Source organism: Garra rufa, chromosome 13, assembly GCF_049309525.1.
Source record: "Garra rufa chromosome 13, GarRuf1.0, whole genome shotgun sequence".
NCBI lineage: Eukaryota > Metazoa > Chordata > Actinopteri > Cypriniformes > Cyprinidae > Garra > Garra rufa.
This window is the reverse complement of record NC_133373.1, coordinates 4,805,044-4,825,481: the sequence shown is the minus strand read 5'-3', so window position 1 is coordinate 4,825,481 and position 20,438 is coordinate 4,805,044. Positions and strand designations below refer to the sequence as shown.

The following is a 20,438-nucleotide window of genomic DNA, read 5'->3' as shown; positions in this document are numbered from 1 at the left end:
CGTAGAAACCTGTGAAGCTCCCCAGAGCGCAAACACAAATATGCTGATCGGGCCAGTCGCACATGGTGCTTCTAAATATTTTTTAATAGTCGCACGCAAGAGTTTTCATTCGCAAATGCGACTGAAATGGTCTCACTGAAGAGCCCTGGCAAATACGCTCACACAGTGGAGGGCGTCTCGTGTTTAAAAGAGAAGATTCATGAGGATGTTCTTAAATAAACTTCCCTGATGCAGGCCAGACCATCTGCCTTTACCTTTAAACGAACATCTATCAGCTGTATTATCTAGCATTACCTTTAAGAGCATCTCATTAACTGCGTGTTTATCTCTCGGTCTGTGTAAACCGCCTACGCCTCACTCCATTCATCTCCTTACATTTCTTTAGTTTTCTTCTGCATACATTTCATTATCTTTCTGTTTTGTCTCTTCCAATCCTCTTCATCTAATATTCATCCCATCTACTCATCCATCTGTTTTAGTTCTTTCTTCGTAGACAGATTGAATTGTTTCCCAGTGTCATCCATGACAACCAAACACAACACAACTGATACAAACAACATCCTATTAAACATTCAACTTTTTTATTAGGGTATAAGGTTTGCTCAGTGTGTGCAAACATTTTAAGCATTTTACTCCAGTCTTCAGTGTCACATGATCCTTCAGAAATCATTCTGGTATGCTGATTTGTGCTTAAAGGGGTCATCAGATGCAAAACTCACTTTTGTTGTTTGAACATTTATGTGTGTTGGCAGTTTGTGTACACAACCACCCTACACTGATAAACATCCACCCAGTGGTATTTTTTTTCATCTTTAAAATCAGGTCATTTTCAGCCTCTTGTCGGTGTGACGACACACAGATGGAGGCTGCTCCCACGATAGTTGATTGACATGAGCGCCTTACCTTAAATCCGCCCTCACCGAGCTGAAACAGTCCGACTCTGATCGCCATTGTGTCGACTCAGGTGCAGGGGAAGACAAAAATGTCTCAGATTGAGCGATTGAGGTGTTCTGTTGTTGGATGTAATAATGAACATAGCAGTCGTCATTTACTCCTGACATCTGAGCCGCTGAAGACGCAGAGGATTAACGTTACTTTCGTTTTTGAAAGGAAAGCGCCGATCCCGATCTACATATGTGTCTATGTTCATGCGAATCATTCGTGATGCAGCAGCAGAAGTGATTATAGGGGTTTTTTATGCATGATTGCAAATGGCCTTCCTTAATAATGTGTTAGTTAGGAAGTTTTGCATCTAAATGCGGCTAAATTTGGCTAAAGTAAACATTACGGCTCATCATCCCACAGCAGAGAGCAGCAGGGTGAGCAGAGCTTAATTGCATTTAAAGGAACATGCAACAGAATAACTGATTTTATAGGCTGATTTTGACAAGGTAAAAAGAGTGTTTTTTTTACAATACGATTGAGAAATTTAAACAATAACTATTCCCAAAATGCAACCTGGGCTGTTTTTTTGGGGTTTTTTTTTTTACTGTAAACGAGACAAACTTATATCTAAAAGCATAATTATGACAAACGAGCCGTTTTTGAGATTGACCTTGATTTCGTTTTGTGGTCAATGGCCGGTGAATGGGAGTACTAGGGGCATAACTTTGAGCGCATCAAAATTGATATTTTTACAACACTAAGAAGGCTCGACACACCATGAAACTTTGCTCGAAGTATCGCCTGGGTCTCTACACATGAACTCGAGCATTGAGAACATTGTTTGTGTACACAGAGTTTACTAAAAAGAAAGTTTTTGAACAACTCACTTTCACTGTTTGAGTTTCCGCTCTCGGCCGTCTTGCCAGTCAAGAGGTGTCGATCTCCGAATGCGAGGATGGATAGCTCCTAAAGCATATTTCCATATAAATGCACAGCTAATTCGTTGTTTTGTCGCAAGTGAAAAACAGTATTAACCTTCTAGTTGTAAAAAGAGCCTAATATTTCGTCCTATGGAGTCCATTCATTTTCATTCGGAGATCTACACCTCTTGACTGGCAAGACGGCCGCGAACGGAAACTCAAACAGTGAAAGTGAGTTGTTCAAAAACTTTCTTTTTAGTAAACTCTGTGTACACAAACAATGTTCTCAATGCTCGAGTTCATGTGTAGAGACCCAGGCGATACTTCGAGCAAAGTTTCATGGTGTGTCGGGCCTTCTTAGTGTTGTAAAAATATCGATTTTGATGCACTCAAAGTTATGCCCCTAGTACTCCCATTCACCGGCCATTGACCACAAAACGAAATCACGGTCAATCTCAAAAACGGCTCGTTTGTCGTAATTATGCTTTTAGATATAAGTTTGTCTCGTTTACAGTAAAAGAAAAAACAGCCCAGGTTGCATTTTGGCAATAGTTATCCTTTAAACCAAAGTATGTTATAGACTTCTCATTAAGACCCTAAAGAACTATGTCAGCTTGTGGAAAATGGGCATCCGATGACCCCTTTAAGAAACATATCTTGTATTGTTTAATATTTGTGTGAAAACTGCTTTTTTCAAGCTTCTTTGGAAGTTTTGTTGTACAGCATGGTCATTTTTAGCATACACATATGCACAAACTGACCTGCGGCTCGTCTGGCATGTGTGGACTGGGTTTCATCTCCATAAACTCCAGAGATTTGGAGTCAATGAGCTGAATGAAACCGCTTTGATCAGGTATAAGGAGGCCGTTTACAGCCTGATTGATGAAATGAGTGCTGTACTCCCAGACTGTCTACACCTCACTTCATTTCCCTCAGACGCTCTTTATGTTCACCTACCACACATAATCGCTGGCTTGTGCAGAATAAGACCATAAACCACATCAGATCTAGAATCTGCCCCCAGCTTTGTGTATAATCCTGTTAATAAAAATAGGGAAGACTTAAGTCTGAGAAACAGGACAATTAGTTTGAAAGTATCCATTTTGTAAGTGGTTCATTGACTGAGAGTCCTAGTTTCTTTCAAGAGCCCTGACATGAACTTGGAGACCTGGATGGTGTTGTGACGCGATCAGACAATGGTGCACATACCATCAGCATTCTGTAATGTTGAGGTTGAGTAGCCATTCTTGACAGCACACGCCTTTGTTTTTCTCTGTATAGTTTTTGGGATTTCATTTTTTGGTTTTGTAATGGCCATGGTGGAAAGCAGTGACCTCTGACATTCATATTTAGTGTACTTCTGTCCTGATTAATTTTATTTTAGCCTACGTCAAGTCCCTGTGTGTGTTCATGAAGTTTTACTGCCATCTGATTGTTTACACTCCTCCTTCCGCCTCGCCTCTAAATGTCCTCTGCAGACTAAATGGATGACTGATGCCATTTTTCCATTTTTCATGACTTTCCTCTGGTTTCTGTCTTTTTGCAAACTGATGGATTGCAATATTTAATTCTATTTGTGTGTGTGTGTCTTAAAGGAAAAGTTTGACTATCTGCATTTATAATGAAAACACTGCAATTTAAAAGTTTGGGATAAGTAAAGATGTTTAATGTTTTTTAAAGTCTTTTCTGCTCATCAAGGGCAGTTTATTTGATTAAAAAGTAGTGAAATATTATTGCAATTTAAAGTATTGTTTTTCTGTTTTAATATACTTTAAAACAGAATTTATTCATGTGATCCAAAGCTAAATTTTCAGCATCATTATTCCAGTCTTCAGTTTATTATCAGTGTTTTAGAAACTGTGATACTTTTTTCAGGATTCTTTGATGAATAAAATGTTAAAAAGAACAGCATTTATTTGGAATAGAAATATTTAGTATTTTAAATTATATTTTAAAGTATATGAAAATAGAAAACTGTTATTTTAAATCGCACTAATATTTCCTAATATTACTTTTTCTGTATTTTTGATCAAATAAATGGAACTTTGATGTGCGTAAGAGACTTTAAAAAAAAATCTTACTGATCTCAAACGTTTGAATGCCAGTGTATATTATATTAAATTATATATGTATGCTATGATAATGCATGGGAACTGAATTTGTCATTCAAAAAAGACCCAAAACATCATTAGGCTATCATAAAAATAGTTCATATGACTATATTCCGGGTCTTCGGAAGTCATACAATATCTTTGTTTGAGGAACAGATCGTGATTTCATTCATTATTCACTTAAAGTCTTGTCATCCCCGATTCTTCTTGATACCTTCCTGAGAGAAGTGATGTATGATTCAGGAATGAATCATCATTTTGAGTCATTTCTGTTCAATGATTAATACAACCAGTTCACAAAAATGGAATGAATGATTTATTCGCGAATCAGATTGCTTTGGTTTTCAAGTTTCGAAAAGGCACTGACTCAATGATTTGGTAATAGCGGTTTTTGAGTTACTAGCTTAATGGCCTAGATTTCACTGTCCCACTTTTATAGTGACTTTCCTTACTTCCTTATATTCATTCATGCATTGTGTTTGCATGAAAATAAAAAACAGAACATTCTTTAAATTTCCCCATTCCCCAAGTCACACAAGTTTGAAACAAATATTGTAAACAATGACAGAATTGTTTTTGGGTGGAGGATCGTTTTAAGAAGGGCGAAACCAATGAATGTACTATGAAGTTATAACTTTTATTATAATTTCACTAGGCCGGTTTCAGTGGAGTCCAGTCTTTCCTCACTGACTTACATCATGCTTTTATATGCAGAGCTTATTTTTGGCTGGTTGTAACCTCTTGACAGCGAAGGGTATTCTTAGGGTGCTCTGTTTTTACAGCCCTTCTTATAAAAGGCTTGAGGCATCAAACATACACACATCAACAACATTCCTCCAGCGGTGTGCCCACAACAACAGTGCCCCCTCCCCATAAAAGGCCCCGTCTCCCACTATCTTACCCCAGAGTCCCTGCTGCCCTGAGGGCCGTAGAAGGGCTCCATTGTGTGGAGAGAGGCACCTGGTTTTGGTTAGTGCCAAACTGGATACACACTCTCTCACACACTCGCACAAACACACACACAGCGGGGTCAGCTCCCTCTAGAGGCCCATCTGGACTTCATTTCCTGTCAGAGACGGCAAGCCATTACAGGCGTGGTCTGGCAGCCTCTCGTGATTGGACGAGAGACAAAGGGCGGGGCGAAACTGCACGGTCATTTCAATTGTTGGCTTATGAGACCTTTTTTTCCTTTCATTTTAGGAATTTCATGCAATTTTGATGTTTACATCACACATATTTGATTATTTCTAAAGAGTGGAATAGTTGGATCTGGAAGTAGAACTGCTATTTATTTTCTCCGTAGAGAAATAGATTTTGAACAACAGCTTACAAACGTGTCTGTACACTTCAAATACAAATACAGTTAAATACTATCCAACGCAGGATGAAATATAGACAAAGCTGTTTTAACCCAACCTTCTGGGTACTTTTATTTAACTCAACTATTGCTTAAAAATTACTATATGGCTGGTTTAAAGTGAACCTAAAATAGGTTGTAAATTAAAGATCAGACACATTATTACTAGAGGCATCAGCAATAATCAAAAGGTGAACATTTATTAATAAGCAATTTAAAAAATGTTTATTATTTAATTATTATTTATTGAACATATTAATAAATGTTAATATCCTATGTGTTCTTGGGTTCATTTTAAGCATGAAATACAGTAATTTTAAGCAATAGTTGAGTTAATTATGTCAAAATGCTGATTTATTATCACTGTTGGAAACTGTGATACTTTTTTCAGGATTCTTTGATGAATAAAATGTTAAAAAGAAAATAGAAATATTTTGTATTTTAAATTATATTTTAAAGTATATTAAAATAGAAAACTGTTATTTTAAATGCAATATTCATAATATTATTTTTTGATCAAATAAATGGAACTTTGATGAGCATAAGAGACTTTTAACAATAACATTAAAGGTCTTAGTAATCCCAAACTTTTGAACGCCAATGTATATTATATTGAATTATATACGTATGCAATTATAATGCATGGGGACTGAATTTATCATTCAAAAATGGCTTAAAACACCATTAGGCTATCATAAAAATAGTTCTTACGACTCCTAGACTATATTCAGAGTCCTGTGAAGTCATACAATATCTTAGATTTGTAAATTACAAATCAGACACATAATTATTAGATGCATCAGCAATAATCAAAAAGTGAACATTTATTAATAAGCAATTAAAAAATATATATTTAATTATTATTTATTCAACTTATAACACAGAACATATTAATAAATGTTAATTTCCTATGTATTTTGGGTTAATTCCAAGCATGAAATATAGTATTTTTAAGCAATATTTGAGTTAAAACTACCAAGATTTGGTTAAACATTTATTATTACTGTTAAACTATTTTTTGGAAACTGTGATACTTTTTTCAGGATTCTTTGATGAATAAAATGTTAAAAAGAACAGCATTAAAAATATATATAAATATGTTGTATTTTAAAGTATATTAAAATAGAAAACTGTTATTTTAAATGCAATAATATTATAGTTAAAAAACTGAGATTTATTCATCATGAATAAATAATAACCTAATAAGCTTTCAATTGATGTATGGTTTGTTGGAGTAGAACAATATTTGGCCGAGATACAACAATTTAAATATATAAAAAAGTCTAAATATTGAGAAAATCACCTTTAAAGTTGTCTAAATGAAGTTCTTAGCCATGCATATTACTAATCAAAAATAAATTTTTTATATATTTACGGTAGAAAATTTACAAAATATTTTCGTAGAACGTGAGCTTTACTTAATATCCTAATGATTTTTGGCATAAAAGAAAAAGTGATCATTTTGACCCGTACAGTGTATTGTTGGCTATTGCTACAAATATACCTGTGCTACTTAAAACATATGTGACCCTGGAGCACAAAACCAGTCTTAAGTCGCTGGGGTATATTTGTAGCAATAGCCAAAAATACATTGTATGGGTCAAAATTATTGATTTTCCTTTTATGTAAAAAATCATTAGGAAATTAAGTAAAGATCATGTTCCATTAAGATTTTTTGTAAAATTCCTACTGTAAACCTATCAAAATGTAATTTTTGATTAGTAATATGCATTGTTAAGAACTTAATTTGGACAACTTTAAAGGTGATTTTCTCAGTATTTTATTTTTTTGCACCCTCAGATTCCAGATTTTCAAATAGATGTATCTCGGCCAAATATTGTCCTATCCTAACAAACCATACATCAATAGAAAGCTTATTTATTGAGCTTTCATATGATGTATATATCTCAGTTTTGTAAAAATTTAACCTTATGACTGGTTTTGTGGTCCAAGGTCACATATGGGAAAAATACTCCTGGAACCAAGGCCTCTGAAAAAGTGGACAGGAGCTGTTACACTTGATTCAAAAATTTCCTCTCAGAAATCTGTGATTTTCACGGGCTAAAATGATTACCACTCAGACCAGTGATATTTAGTTTTGTTTACACTGTTTACCAAAGCTTTAACAGTTCAGTGAAACAGAATTATGTTTAATGAATATCATGCGTAATGGCGGCAGTGTAGTAATACGACTTCCATATAAGCTTTACTGCAGCCCTGTTTATCAGTAATTGCGGCTAATGGTTATTGTAGCATGTAGCGACAATAGGGCTCCATTAGCTAATTGTGCTTAATAGCAGCAGTAATGTGTGGGCAGGCGTCTGCTCTCCTAATAATTGTTTCCTATGACTATAGTTATCAACCACACGGGCCTTTTCTAGAAAATGAGCAAAAGACTTGTACCTCACACTTACCGGGTTTTTTATATACTACACTTTAGCAAGACTAGCCGCCGTTTTACAGAAATACCACAACACATTAAAATGCTTAAACGTCTTGTTTTGGTTCATTTGGGTTTATTAAGAGAGGAAAAGTGGGTTAAGGAGTGTCAGTTTTTTTATTTATGTTATTTTGAGGCTTAAGACTTTATTAAACGCTATAAAGATAAGCCAAGATGCTTAGCCTTCAGCACGCTGCCTTTACCACAAAGTACTTTCTAGTGTGCCTTAAATCTAGGAATGTCAAAAGTATTGGCACCTCAGTACCAGGTTGATATTAAAACTAGATTAAAAAAAAGTTTGTCAAGACAAGCTTTAAGTTGGCTTGAAAAAGCCTGATCAGAAAGTGTGAAAAAGTGTTTTTTTTTTTAAGTTTTTAAAGTTGTAGAAAAGTGTATGGTTTTCAGTCCAAAAAAGATATTTAAAGTAGTTTTAAAGCTTAAAGCTTGAATGTTTTGAGGCAATACAGTCTGTCAGAAGGATGGATGGATGGATAGCATGTTTCAAATTTATTTAGCATGTAACTAACATGTAGCTAGCATGATTAGCAAGTTACTAGCATGTTGCTAGCATGTTCCTAGCATGAATAACATGTTGCTAGCCTGTTTCTAACATGTTTTGAGCATGTTTCTAGCATGTTTGTAACATGATTAACGTCATTAGCGTGTTGCTAGCATGTTGTTAGCATTATTAACATGTTGCTAGCATGTTTCTAGCATGAATAACATGTTGCTAGCCTGTTTCTAACATGTTTTGAGCATGTTTCTAGCATGTTTGTAACATGATTAACGTCATTAGCGTGTTGCTAGCATGTTGTTAGCATTATTAACATGTTGCTAGCATGTTTCTAGCATGATTAGCAAGGCACTAACATGTTTCTAACACGATTAACATATTGTTAGCATGTTTCTAACATGACTAGCATGTTGTTAGCATGTTTCTAGCATGTTTCTAACCTGATTAACATGTTGTGAGCATGTTTGTAGCATGATTAGCATGTTGTGAGCATGTTGCTACCATGTTGTTAGCATTATTAACATGTTGCATGTTTATAGCTTGATTAACAAGGTACTAGCATGTTTCTAACATGATTGGCATGTTACTAACGTGTAGCTAGCATAATTAGAATGTCGCTAGCATGATGTTAGCATTACTAGCATGATTAGCAAGTTACTAGCATGATTAACATGTTAACATGTTTCTGCCCTGATTAACATGTTGTGAGCATGTTTGTAGCATGATTAACATGTCAATAGCGCATTACTAGCATGTTATTAGCATCATTAACATGTTGCCAACATTTTTCTAGCATGAATAACAAGGCATTAGCATGTTTCTAACACAATTAACATGTTGTTAGCATGTTTTAGCATGTTTTTAACATGATTAGCATGTTACTAGCATGATTAACATGTTGTTAACATGTTTCTACTCTGATTAACATGTTGTTGACATGTTTTAACATGATTAGCATGTTGTTAGTATGCTGTTAACATGTTTCGAGCCTAATTAGCATGTTGTTAGCATGTTTCTAGCATGATTAGAATGTTGTTAGCATTATGTTAGCATTAGTAGACTTTTGTTAGCATTATTAGCAAGTTACTAGCATGATTAGCAAGTTACTAGCATGATTAACATGTTAACATGTTTCTAGCCTGATTACCATGTTGTTAACATGTTTCTAACATGATTAGCCTTTTACTAGCATGTTGCTAGCATGATTAGAATGTTGCTAGAATGATGTTAGCATTACTAACATGATTAGCAAGTTACTAGCATGATTAACATGTTGTTAACATGTTTCTACCCTGATTAACATGTTGTGAGCATGTTTTTAACATGATTAGCATGTTGTTAGTATGCTGTTAACATGTTTCTAGCCCAATTAGCATGTTGTTAGCATGTTTCTAGCATGATTAGAATGTTGTTAGCATTATGTTAGCATTAGTAGCCTTTTGTTAGCATGATTAGCAAGTTACTAGCATTACTAGCATGATTAGCAAATTACTAGCATGATTAACATGTTAACATGTTTCTAGCCTGATTACCATGTTGTTAACATGTTTCTAACATGATTAGCCTTTTACTAGCATGTTGCTAGCATGATTAGAATGTTGCTAGAATGATGTTAGCATTACTAACATGATTAGCAAGTTACTAGCATGATTAACATGTTGTTAACATGTTTCTACCCTGATTAACATGTTGTGAGCATGTTTTTAACATGATTAGCATGTTGTTAGTATGCTGTTAACATGTTTCTAGCCCAATTAGCATGTTGTTAGCATGTTTCTAGCATGATTAGAATGTTGTTAGCATTATGTTAGCATTAGTAGCCTTTTGTTAGCATGATTAGCAAGTTACTAGCATTACTAGCATGATTAGCAAGTTACTAGCATGATTAACATGTTAACATGTTTCTAGCCTGATTACCATGTTGTTAATATGTTTCTAACATGATTAGCCTGTTACTAGCATGTTGCTAGCATGATTAGAATGTCGTTAGCATGATGTTAGCATTAGTAGCCTGTTGTTAGCATGATTAACAATTTACTAGCATGTTTTTAGCATGATTAGCATGTTGTAAAATAGTGTTGGCTCATTTGAACATTCGGCCCATGCAAGTCTATGGGATTTTCCCCAGATTTAATCGCCATTTTTAGGAAAACCGTAAGTCCGATCAGTTAGAAAAGATACAGCAACTCAAGTCAGATCAGTCTGAAGATCTGGGCTGAGTTTGGAGTTTGTAGAGTTAAAGCTCTAGGAGGAGGAGCAGTCCGAATGAGAATAACTGTTTAAATAGCATTTCTCAAGCCAACTTAATAATCTTTTTACTATCATTACGTGTTGAATTTTGGTTGACATTTTGGTGCTTTCCAATACAATCTGTTGAAAGCTTCTCCAAATGTTTGTTTTGGTGAGGTAAACGGTGATTGTCGAGTAGCGCAGTAAGATTTTTGTCTTAACAACATTACTAAGATCTCAAACTCATGTTTGTAGATGAAATATGCTTCTGCTCATGTACATTTTCAGCAACCAGCCCTTTGATTTCCTGTACAGCTACGACTGAAACCAATTTTACAGTGATCTTTTAGATCTGAAGTGGTGTTGAGAGTTATTGGCATCTTGATTTCAATGCAGAACTGCGATGCAGTTGAGTATCCAAGCCACATGTTACCAAACCCATGTTTCTTGTGGCCAAGTTCTTCTTGCAGCCAAGATCTCAGATTTTTCTGCATACTTTGTGAATTGATTAATCTGAAGGCTTCTAATGTTAGGACTGGGTGGAGAGAGGAAATGGTTCTCTGAGGACTGAGAGTTTAGTTTTTCAACTCTTCTATATTCCTTACTCTACTTTGTCAAGGAAAACCCCTGGACGCTATTAGGGGAAATAACGTCTCAGATCACTACGTCAACAGCTGTAAATTTAAAAATCTGTGCATTTTTCTCCTGTGTGTGTTCACATGGTTGCGTTTGTGTCTCAGCAGGTTACTTTACTGAACAGTGCAATTAGGTGAACATGACCCTCTTGCAGATGTCAGGTGCTCTAAAGAACACAAACACAGACCATTAGGGTCCTAGACACAGAAGAAGAACACACCACACACACTTTACACTCAGACAAGTGTGTATATATATATATATATATGCACCCATTCATTTAAGTGACAAGTGTTGACATAAATCTTTTAAACACCTCCCAATTATCTTTAAAACAAACTAAACAATCCTGTCTAATACTGATGTGAAGAATTACTAAGGCCAGTGTGAGAGAGTTTGGGTTTAGTTAGCAAAACTGTGACTTGCCTTATTGAATCTCTGCTATATGTATTTTTTAAATTAATATTTCTTAAAATATGTATTAATGTATTTTTTTTACATATACATGTATTCTTCTTCTTCTTCTTCTTCCTCTACCTCCTCCTCCTCCTCTGGCTGTGTCCCAGTTTCCCTTGGCTACCAAGTGAGGCAGAACTGTCATTGAAAAAAACAAATAGGTGCATGACAGCCCTGGCACCGTTTATCCTTTCTAGCACTGAATCATAATGAGCGAATGCATTTGAGTGTCCTTTAATGCAGGTTGTACGTTCAGATGATGTTACTATGGTACATTACCAATCAAAGATGTTGTGGAATATCTCTTACGTCACGATGCAATGACACCATCATCGAAGAATTCTTTTTTTCACGCTCTCTTTCTTTGTATTTCCCTCCATCTCTGTCTCGCATCTTTCTTTTGCCAGTAAATGAAGTAGAAAAGAGAACGCCTAAGATCTGTTTCACAAATATTTGGGCTAAGGGTTCCGCATGGTTTCGATTTCACAATGTCAAAGGATAAAAATGTGTTTTGTGGTGGAGGCTGGTGTGAATCACGTGCCTTTTGAAGGAGTTTGTTCTTGTTTCTCTAGATTTGTACTCATTGTCCAACACGGATCTGGGCTTTGATACAGAAACAAGAACAAGACAGGATGTTGCACTCATGTTAATCTCCTTAACAAAGTGTTTTGTCATTTGATAAGTTAATATATATAAAACTATCATATGATGGTCTGATCTTGTTTCAAGATTTCAAGGATTTTCTGATACTTCTTTACCATCTACTTTGCACAGATCTCCAAAATTCCTCAGCAAATCTTTTAAAGGAGAAGTTCACTTCCAGAACAAATATTTACAGATAATGTACTCACCCCCTCGTCATCCATTGTGTTTTTTTAGGTAAAAATTTCAGGATTTTTCTCCATATAGTGGACTTCTATGGTGCCCTGGGTTTAAACTTCCAAAATGCAGTTTAAGTGCAGCTTCAAATGACCCCAAATGCGTCTGTAATCGATTCCAGCTGAGGAAAATGGGTCTTTTTTAGCAAAATGATCAGTTATTTTTATTTTTATTTTTATTTTTCACTAAAAATTTATATATTTTTTTAACCTCAAACGCTCGTCTTGTCTTGCTCTTTGTTTTTTCTGGTTCAATACAGTTAGGGTATGTCCAAAAACTCCCATCTTTTTTGTCCCTCAACTTCAAAATCGTCCTACATCGCTGTTTTATCTTTTTTATTAAGGCTGTTTGATCTTCTTTGCATGTTTACTTTGCAAACACTGGGACAGTACTTCTGCAGCGATGTGGGATGATTTAGAAATTAATTTTGAAGTTGAGGGAGAAAATAAGAGTTTTTTGACCTACCCTAACGTTTTGAACCAGAGATGCACAGACAAGACGAGCATTTGACGTTAAAAATTGTATATAAATTGTATATAAATATAAATTGTAATAAAAAAATAATTGTTTTGCTATGTAAGACCCTTTTTCCTCAGCTGGGATCGTTTACAACCGCATTTGGGATTGTTTGAAGCTGCTTTTAAACTGCATTTTGGAAGTTCAAACTCGGGGGAACCATAGAAGTCCACTATATGGTGAAAAATCCTGAAATGTTTTCCTCAAAAAGCATAATTTCTTTAGGACTGAAGAAAGAAAGACATGAACATCTCAAATGACAAGGGGGTGAGTAAATTATCTGCAATTTTTTGTTCTGGAAGTGAACTTCTCCTTTAACCCACACAATAAAAAGTGTCAGCCACACCATCATTGGAAGAATTTGACGGTTGGCTTTCCAGACCCACTTCTATTTTTGACAGAATTGGGTTGTTCGTTGTTAATGGCCTTTTACTAAAGGAAATCTACAGATTCGCAATGGTTTCTCTCTAAGAGCTGTTTCTCTTTAAATGTATATCCTTTCGTTCATGCATTGATGCATCACAGGTGTGACTCAATCCGATTCCAGTCAATGTCCTCCCTACATTTCCAGGACTGATTTAAAATGATTATGTCCAATGGAGAAAGAGTGAGTCCCTCATATCCTGGCGGTCTGGCTGGGAGGTTACATGGTGCTCAGATCTGAATTAGCCCGCTGGGGTTCGACTTCCTTCGGCTCTTTGAGTTCCCCAAGAAATCAATCCAAAACTTTTCAAAGTCATGAGAAAAGAGGACATTGTAAATAGAGACAACCAAATTCTAATTTCTAATGTGAATCTAAATTGTAATCTGATCCAAGATCCTGACTGATAATGGTTACCTCATAAGATGATTCAGGTGGGCCGCTCATGTTTGAAAAGAAGGGGGCTTGAGACTCTGTGTTTCAGTGCTTTGGAATGTATTGTTTGGTTGTCATTGTACTCTCAGGCTCAGAGGGAGGATTTTGTAGTTTTCAGATATGAGATTCTGAAGCAAGGCCAGTTCAGCTCTCTCCGGAGAGAGAAGCCGTGTTTGTGTTGGGCAGAACAGCTCTGCTGTGCTCAATAGGGACGTTTTTTCATTGCAAATGAAATCCATCCTCAAGGTTATTAGATTTTGGAGGTTCCAATACACACGCGCTCTAACACAAGCACACAGTCATTCTCAGACTCACACGAACACACAAAAACACGTTGATGTATATCTCAACAGTCTGTCCTCATGTAAACCGAGCAGCTTGTCCAGTGTGCAGAGTCGAATTTGTTCGGATATCGCCTCCTGCAGACAGATGGCAAAACAGAGATAGCGTTTCAGGGTCATCTGCACTTCACCTTGGTTGGGCATAAATATTGCATTCTTAAGCATTCCTATTTACAGGTTCCCTATGTAGGGGCAGCCTGAAATGCCCTGCAAATGTTATATGTTGAATATAATATACAGCAAATAATTGTGTTTTGTCTCATCTTTTATTAATTTGAATATACTGAACGAACTACCTTTCCAAATTAAGCATGTATGTTTTTTTAAGAACTTCATAATAAATAATTACAAGGATGCATTCAATTGTTCAAAACTAACAGTAAAGGCATTTAAATTTTTTAAAGAAATGTTCAACTAATCGCTGCTTTTTAATAATATATTTTTTAATATCATTAAAAAATCTTGAAGTATCACAGTTTCTACTAAGATTAAGCAAGTTATTTGTTAAAGTAAGCAGCACAACTTTTTACAATATTAATAATAATAAATGAAGAGTTCATATGCAAACTCCTCTAAAAGTGCCTCAGTAATGTCATTAAAGTGAAATAACTGAAAATAAACTCATTTTAGAAGAAAATTTCAAATGGAACTTAGAGGCTTTTTTGCATCTGAACTCTTCAAATATTGAGCACCAAATCAGCATATTAGAATGATTTTTGAAGGATCAATTATAATGCATCTGATGTGTGACACAAAAATTCAGTAAAAAACATCAATATTGTGAAATTTTATTTAAATAATTAATAGATGGATAAGCCTGCATTTATTTCATTCAAATTACAGCAAAAACAGTAGAATTTAGAAATATTTTTGCTATTCAAAATAACTGTTTTCTATTCAAATGTTTTAAAATGTAATTTATTCCTATGATTTCAAAGCTAAATTTTCATTACTGAATCATCATTACTCCAGTCACATGATCGTTCAGAAATGGTTCTAATATTCTGATTTGCTGCTCCAAAAAAAATTGTTATTACGTTGAAAACAGCCGAGTATAATTTTTTTCAGGTTTCTTTGATGATTAGAAAGTTCAGAAGAATGGCGTTTTTCTGACATAGAAATCTTTTGTAACATTATAAATGTGTTTATCATGACTTTAAAGCATCCTTGCTACATAAAAGGATATTAATTTCTATCATTTCTTTCCCAAATGCTGATCTTTAGATTTCTATTCATCAAAGAATTCCGAAAAACTCTTAAACTCTTAAAAAAATAACAGTTTTAAATATTATTAATAAAAATAATAAAACTTATTTATTTAACAGCAAATCTGCAAATCTGCAAACTGGAGTAATGGTGCTGAAAATTTAGCTTTGATCACAGGAATAAATTACATTTTGAAATATATTCACATAGAAAACAGTTATTTTAAATAGTAAAAAACACCATATTACTGCTTTTTCTGTACTTTGGATCAAATAAATGCAGGTTTGGTGAGCTTAAGAGACTTCTTTAAAAAACATTAAAAACTGTCCACAAATTTTTTACTGATAGTGTTTACAATTTTTTTCAGAGACATCAACCTACAAATAGCATGCCTGTATTTGTTGTCTCTGCATATTAAGCTGTGATATGAGATTAATATTTAATAATGTATACACTTTAGCTTTAAACGATGTTTTTACAGATCTCATCCACAAATTTGCTCAGTAACCGAATTAGAAATTAGTTCACGGTCAGAACAAGCAATTGTTCCCTTCAGACCTGATTTTCGAAAGAATTTAACATGCGCAGAAGTGGAAAAGACTGCGGTGGAGGTCTCTGACATAATGATTGATCGTGTCATGGAAATAACTATAGCAGAACTTTGTAATTCCTGCTGGATAAATGTCACAGCTGTACTTTGATAGATGCGATGCTACATTTTTAATAGTCTTAATAGTGCTGATGAATGTCTTGTCTCTGTTCTGCAGGCCTTGGGGGACTCGGACCTGGCAGAGGTTCTGAAACAACTACTTCTGCTCATAAAGTCGAGTGAGTCTGTAACAGGTTCTGGCTCTTGCGAGCTGAGCGTGGATGATCTTCTGGTGCTGCTGGTTTATGTGTACTCCATGGCCCAGGAAGCATGTCCAGGTGGTGCTGAGGAGGAAAAGCAGGTTGAGAAAGTGGAGAAAGAGTTGATTGGCGCATTGACACTCCGACTCACCCGGGAGATCACATTAAGCCCTTTGCTGCAGGAGATCACAGGTTAGTGATGAAATACTAGTTCAACATTATCCCAGTACCCTTGAGCAGTCATTTTTCACAAGTCAGTCATTTGTAGGTTGAATGGAAGGGTGGATTAATAATGATATACTGTCACATTATTGTCACTAAGCTTCCACATTATTGAGAGATTTTTCATAAAGCTGTCTTGACCAATCTCTCTAGTGATTAGTGCTGGAACATGTAAACAACATTAAAACAACCACCAGCACAACCACTGCACAGCTGTTCTGACCTCTCCGCTTCACAACTACATACATCAGTGGAACAAAAACGGCACTGATCGCCTATAATGGGACTCTTGACAAACCAACACCATTTGCTCAACCGCTAATAGCTGGAATCACTCTATGTTTCTAAGACACACACATACAATTGGATATTACAACCTTTGGACACGTCCTGAGGTGTAACATGCAGCATTTTGTAAATCTTTTGTAATTATTATGCATGTAGCCTTTAGGAGCTCATATTATCTACATGAATAGTAAGATTTGTAGAGATGCACAAAATATTAATAATAAAGGAGAAGTTCACTTCCAGAACAAAAATTCAAAGATAAATTACTTACCTCTTTGTCATTCAAGATGTTCATGTCTTTCTTTCTTCAGCCGATAAGAAATTTTCAGGATTTCTCTCCATGTAGTGGACTTCTATGGTGCCCTCGAGTTTGAACTTCCAAAATGCGGTTTAAATGAAGCTTCAAAAGGCTCTAAACAATTCCAGCTGAGGAAGAAGTGTCGTATCTAGCAAAACGATCCTTCATTTTTTAAACAATTTTACAATTTATATACTTTTTAACCTCAAATGCTTGTCTTGTCTAGCTCTGCGTGAACTGTGCATTCCGGTTCAAGACAGTTAGGGTATATTGGAAAAACTCATTTTCTTCTCCAACTTTTGAAATCGCCCTACATCGCTGCAGAAGTACCAACCCAGTGTTTACAAAGTAAACATGCAAAGAAGAAAAAGGTACAAACTAGCAACGTTTAACTCCACTATATGAAAAAAAAAATCCTAAAATGGTTTCCTCAACAAACATACCCTGTTACAGTATAGCTTCCCACAGGGTACATTTCAACATTTTTTGATAATTATTGACCTAAAGAGTCCAGAGAATTGTACTGCACTGTTTTTGCTCAAGATTGGCCAGATTGATCAAAAAACCTAGGACTAGTTCGCAAAAGTAGTTTTTTTACATCTTCTCAATCATTTAACAAATTATTTGTTTTACAGCGTTGGTTTGGCGTTGGCAAAGTTGTCCAGAATGAGGAGTTCTGCCATATGATAAAAATATTGCAAAAAACGTGCAATGCACAGTTGTTTAAGCCCTTGAAAAATGCAATATCGCCCCCCAGTGGCTGATTTCTTTAAAATTTCTCACAGACCTTTGGGCCCATGAGTCAAACAGGCCCACCAAGTTTCATTCCGATCGGCCTCCATTAACCTTAATAGGTGCTCAAATTTCATCGGCCAATGACAGCCATGTTTTTTGAGATACACAAATGTCCTTAAAGACACTTGTGGCACTTTGGATTAAGACACAGCGATTTTCATGTTGATAGGACAAATGGTTGCGTAGGTATAGCCATTTGTATGTTTTTTTATGCTCCCTTATAGCACTACCAAGTGGCCAAGCTCTGTGAGTTTTGTCCAGCAACCTCAGATTGAGCTCTTACTTAAGTGTCCTGACTTTGGCGAAGATATCTCATTCCATTCAGGAGCTATAGGCATTTTACTAAAAGTGGCCCTGCCCCTTTTCAAACATTTTGAAGCCCCTTTTGCAACGGTGAGTCAAAAGACATTTTTTTGATAATTATTGATATTTGCTCACCAGATAATCTTTCTGCACTGGTTTGGTTCCAGTCGGGCGAAAAAACTAGGACTAGTTTGCCAAAGTATGTTTGTAAAAATTCCAAAATACCCAAACATTTCACCACTATCGAATCTGATCATGCGTTTTGTCCGGTGTGAACCAAGGATTCCAAGGACATAAGACAATTGAGCCTTCGAGTTACGAGCGACTTCATACTTTTGATCGCTGTAGCGCCCCTATCAGGCCGATTTGGGCGAGCCTTGGTGACATTGTTGGTGGTATGAGTACTACCATCCCTCCAAGTTTCAAGTCTCTACCACTTACCGTTTGGTCTGCACGACCAGTTTTATGTGGGGATCACTGATTCGTGACCATTCTAACAATTACAATAGAGTTTCAGCGATACGCACTTGAACCCCTAAATAAAAATAATCGTTAATTGTAATCAAGGTAAAACAATTCAATTAATCAAGATTTTGATTTTAGGTCATATCGCCCAGTATTTCGCCCAGCCTTTTCAGTATTGAATGAAACAGAGAAGTTTATTAGTGATCAGAATTTTTCTTTGCAATCCGTAATATGTGATTGATTTTTTTTTTCTCAGAAAGTGTTTTTGACATGGTGTGTCCCTTAGAATTTGGCTAAAATAATTGGAACATTGGAGATTACGGTTATGATGCCTTAAAATTCTCCCTTTATAGGCAGCTCGCTGGGTTTTGGAACACAGCATGTCTCAGGTTGTCCTTCATTTGCTGTATTGTAAGTTACTTTGGAAGCAGAGTTAGAAAGAGGATGAAAAGTGAACTGGGTCAGAGAGGAGTCAAGATGTGAAATGGATGGAGCCAGTAAAGTGAACGAGTTAAGATGAATGGAGGGAATAACCTCTGCCTTCTGTCTCCTTTTGTCCTCAAGAATACTCACTCACCACCCTCACACTCCATCAGTCACACACACAAGCTAACACACTGCTGTTTTTTTAGCATGAAATCCACTTCCAAAGTAAAAGATTCAAATCTTTGATTTACTTTTTCCTCAAGCGTTCTCCTTTCCCTTTTTTTCCCTCTTTTTTCATGCTCTCTCTCTCTCGGTTTGGTGACAGCTGATGGAAGCCATCTGAATCTGTGGCCCATATGAAAGCCTGTAAACCTGATTCGGCCTGATTTGTGACTGCAGGAATGAACTCTGTACACTCGCTGCACTTTAAACCAGCTCATTCCCTAGGCTTTAGTTTCTTAGTCATTTTTGCTTGCCGCCTACATAATGTTGTGTATTTAAGGTTACATGGAGGCTTCTTAAAAGAGTGTGTGCAGTGCATCTTTTGAAACATGACTACAAGTTCAATTTTTCCAACCTTGAGGGCTCTGCTCTGTTTTTGTGTAAGTGTGTGTATATAAGCTTGCTTTACTCCTGCGATGATTTGATGTTGTACTGAAGTGAAATTCAAAGTGCCTATTAGGCTGGTGGACACACCCTGAGAGAGTCGCCATCAGCACGGCCTTCGAAAGCGTGTAATAGATGCTTTGCCGCAGTGGTCAGACTGGCGTGTGGTCCTCCATCTTAACTGTGTCGTTTAAAATCTGTGTGTGTGTGTGTGTGTGTGTCAGTGTGGTTGGAGTCAGGGTTTTTAAGTTTTTACGAATGTTTCCATACCTGTGGGGTTTCTGAAAGGAACAGACTGGCATGTTACAGCATTGCGATTGTTGGAAAATATGTTGTAATTTGAGTATACATGAGTATATGCTTTCTTGAGTTGAAAGTTCCATTAGGAAATATATAGTATTTTTTTTTTTCAAAAGATTGTGTGTGTGTGTGTGTGTGTGTGTGTGTGTGTGTGTGTGTGTGTGTGTGTGTGTGTGTGTGTGTGTATAATTATAATAATAAATATAAATATATATAAATATAAAAAAATATAAAAAATAATACTATATATATGTATATATAATTTTTCTAATTAATTATTATGTTTCTTTAAATTAATTATATATACAGTCAAACCAAAAATCCCTCATACAGTGGGCTACCAGTAAAATATGTGACGAAAAAAATTATTCAGACACTTTGACATGACCATGTTTTGTTACACACCTTTCTATCAAAGTTATCTGACATTATCGAGATGAATTTGTTGTGACAGTTGTGAACTCTTGAGTTCTTGTCATATTTTATTACCATTTTCTAAACTATAGCGAATAAACTGTGATAATGTGAAAAATTTTGAAG

General features: G+C 35.7%; 1 protein-coding gene across 1 annotated transcript in view; it reads left to right on the top strand.

The window, feature by feature from the left end:
* The window catches only part of scfd2 (sec1 family domain containing 2), a 181,305-nt gene that overhangs the window by 66,882 nt on the left and 93,985 nt on the right, over positions 1-20,438 (top strand). The window contains exon 5 of the mRNA XM_073816729.1: positions 16,114-16,387. Coding sequence (XP_073672830.1) covers positions 16,114-16,387 — 274 coding nt within the window. The remainder of the gene's footprint in view (positions 1-16,113; positions 16,388-20,438) is intronic.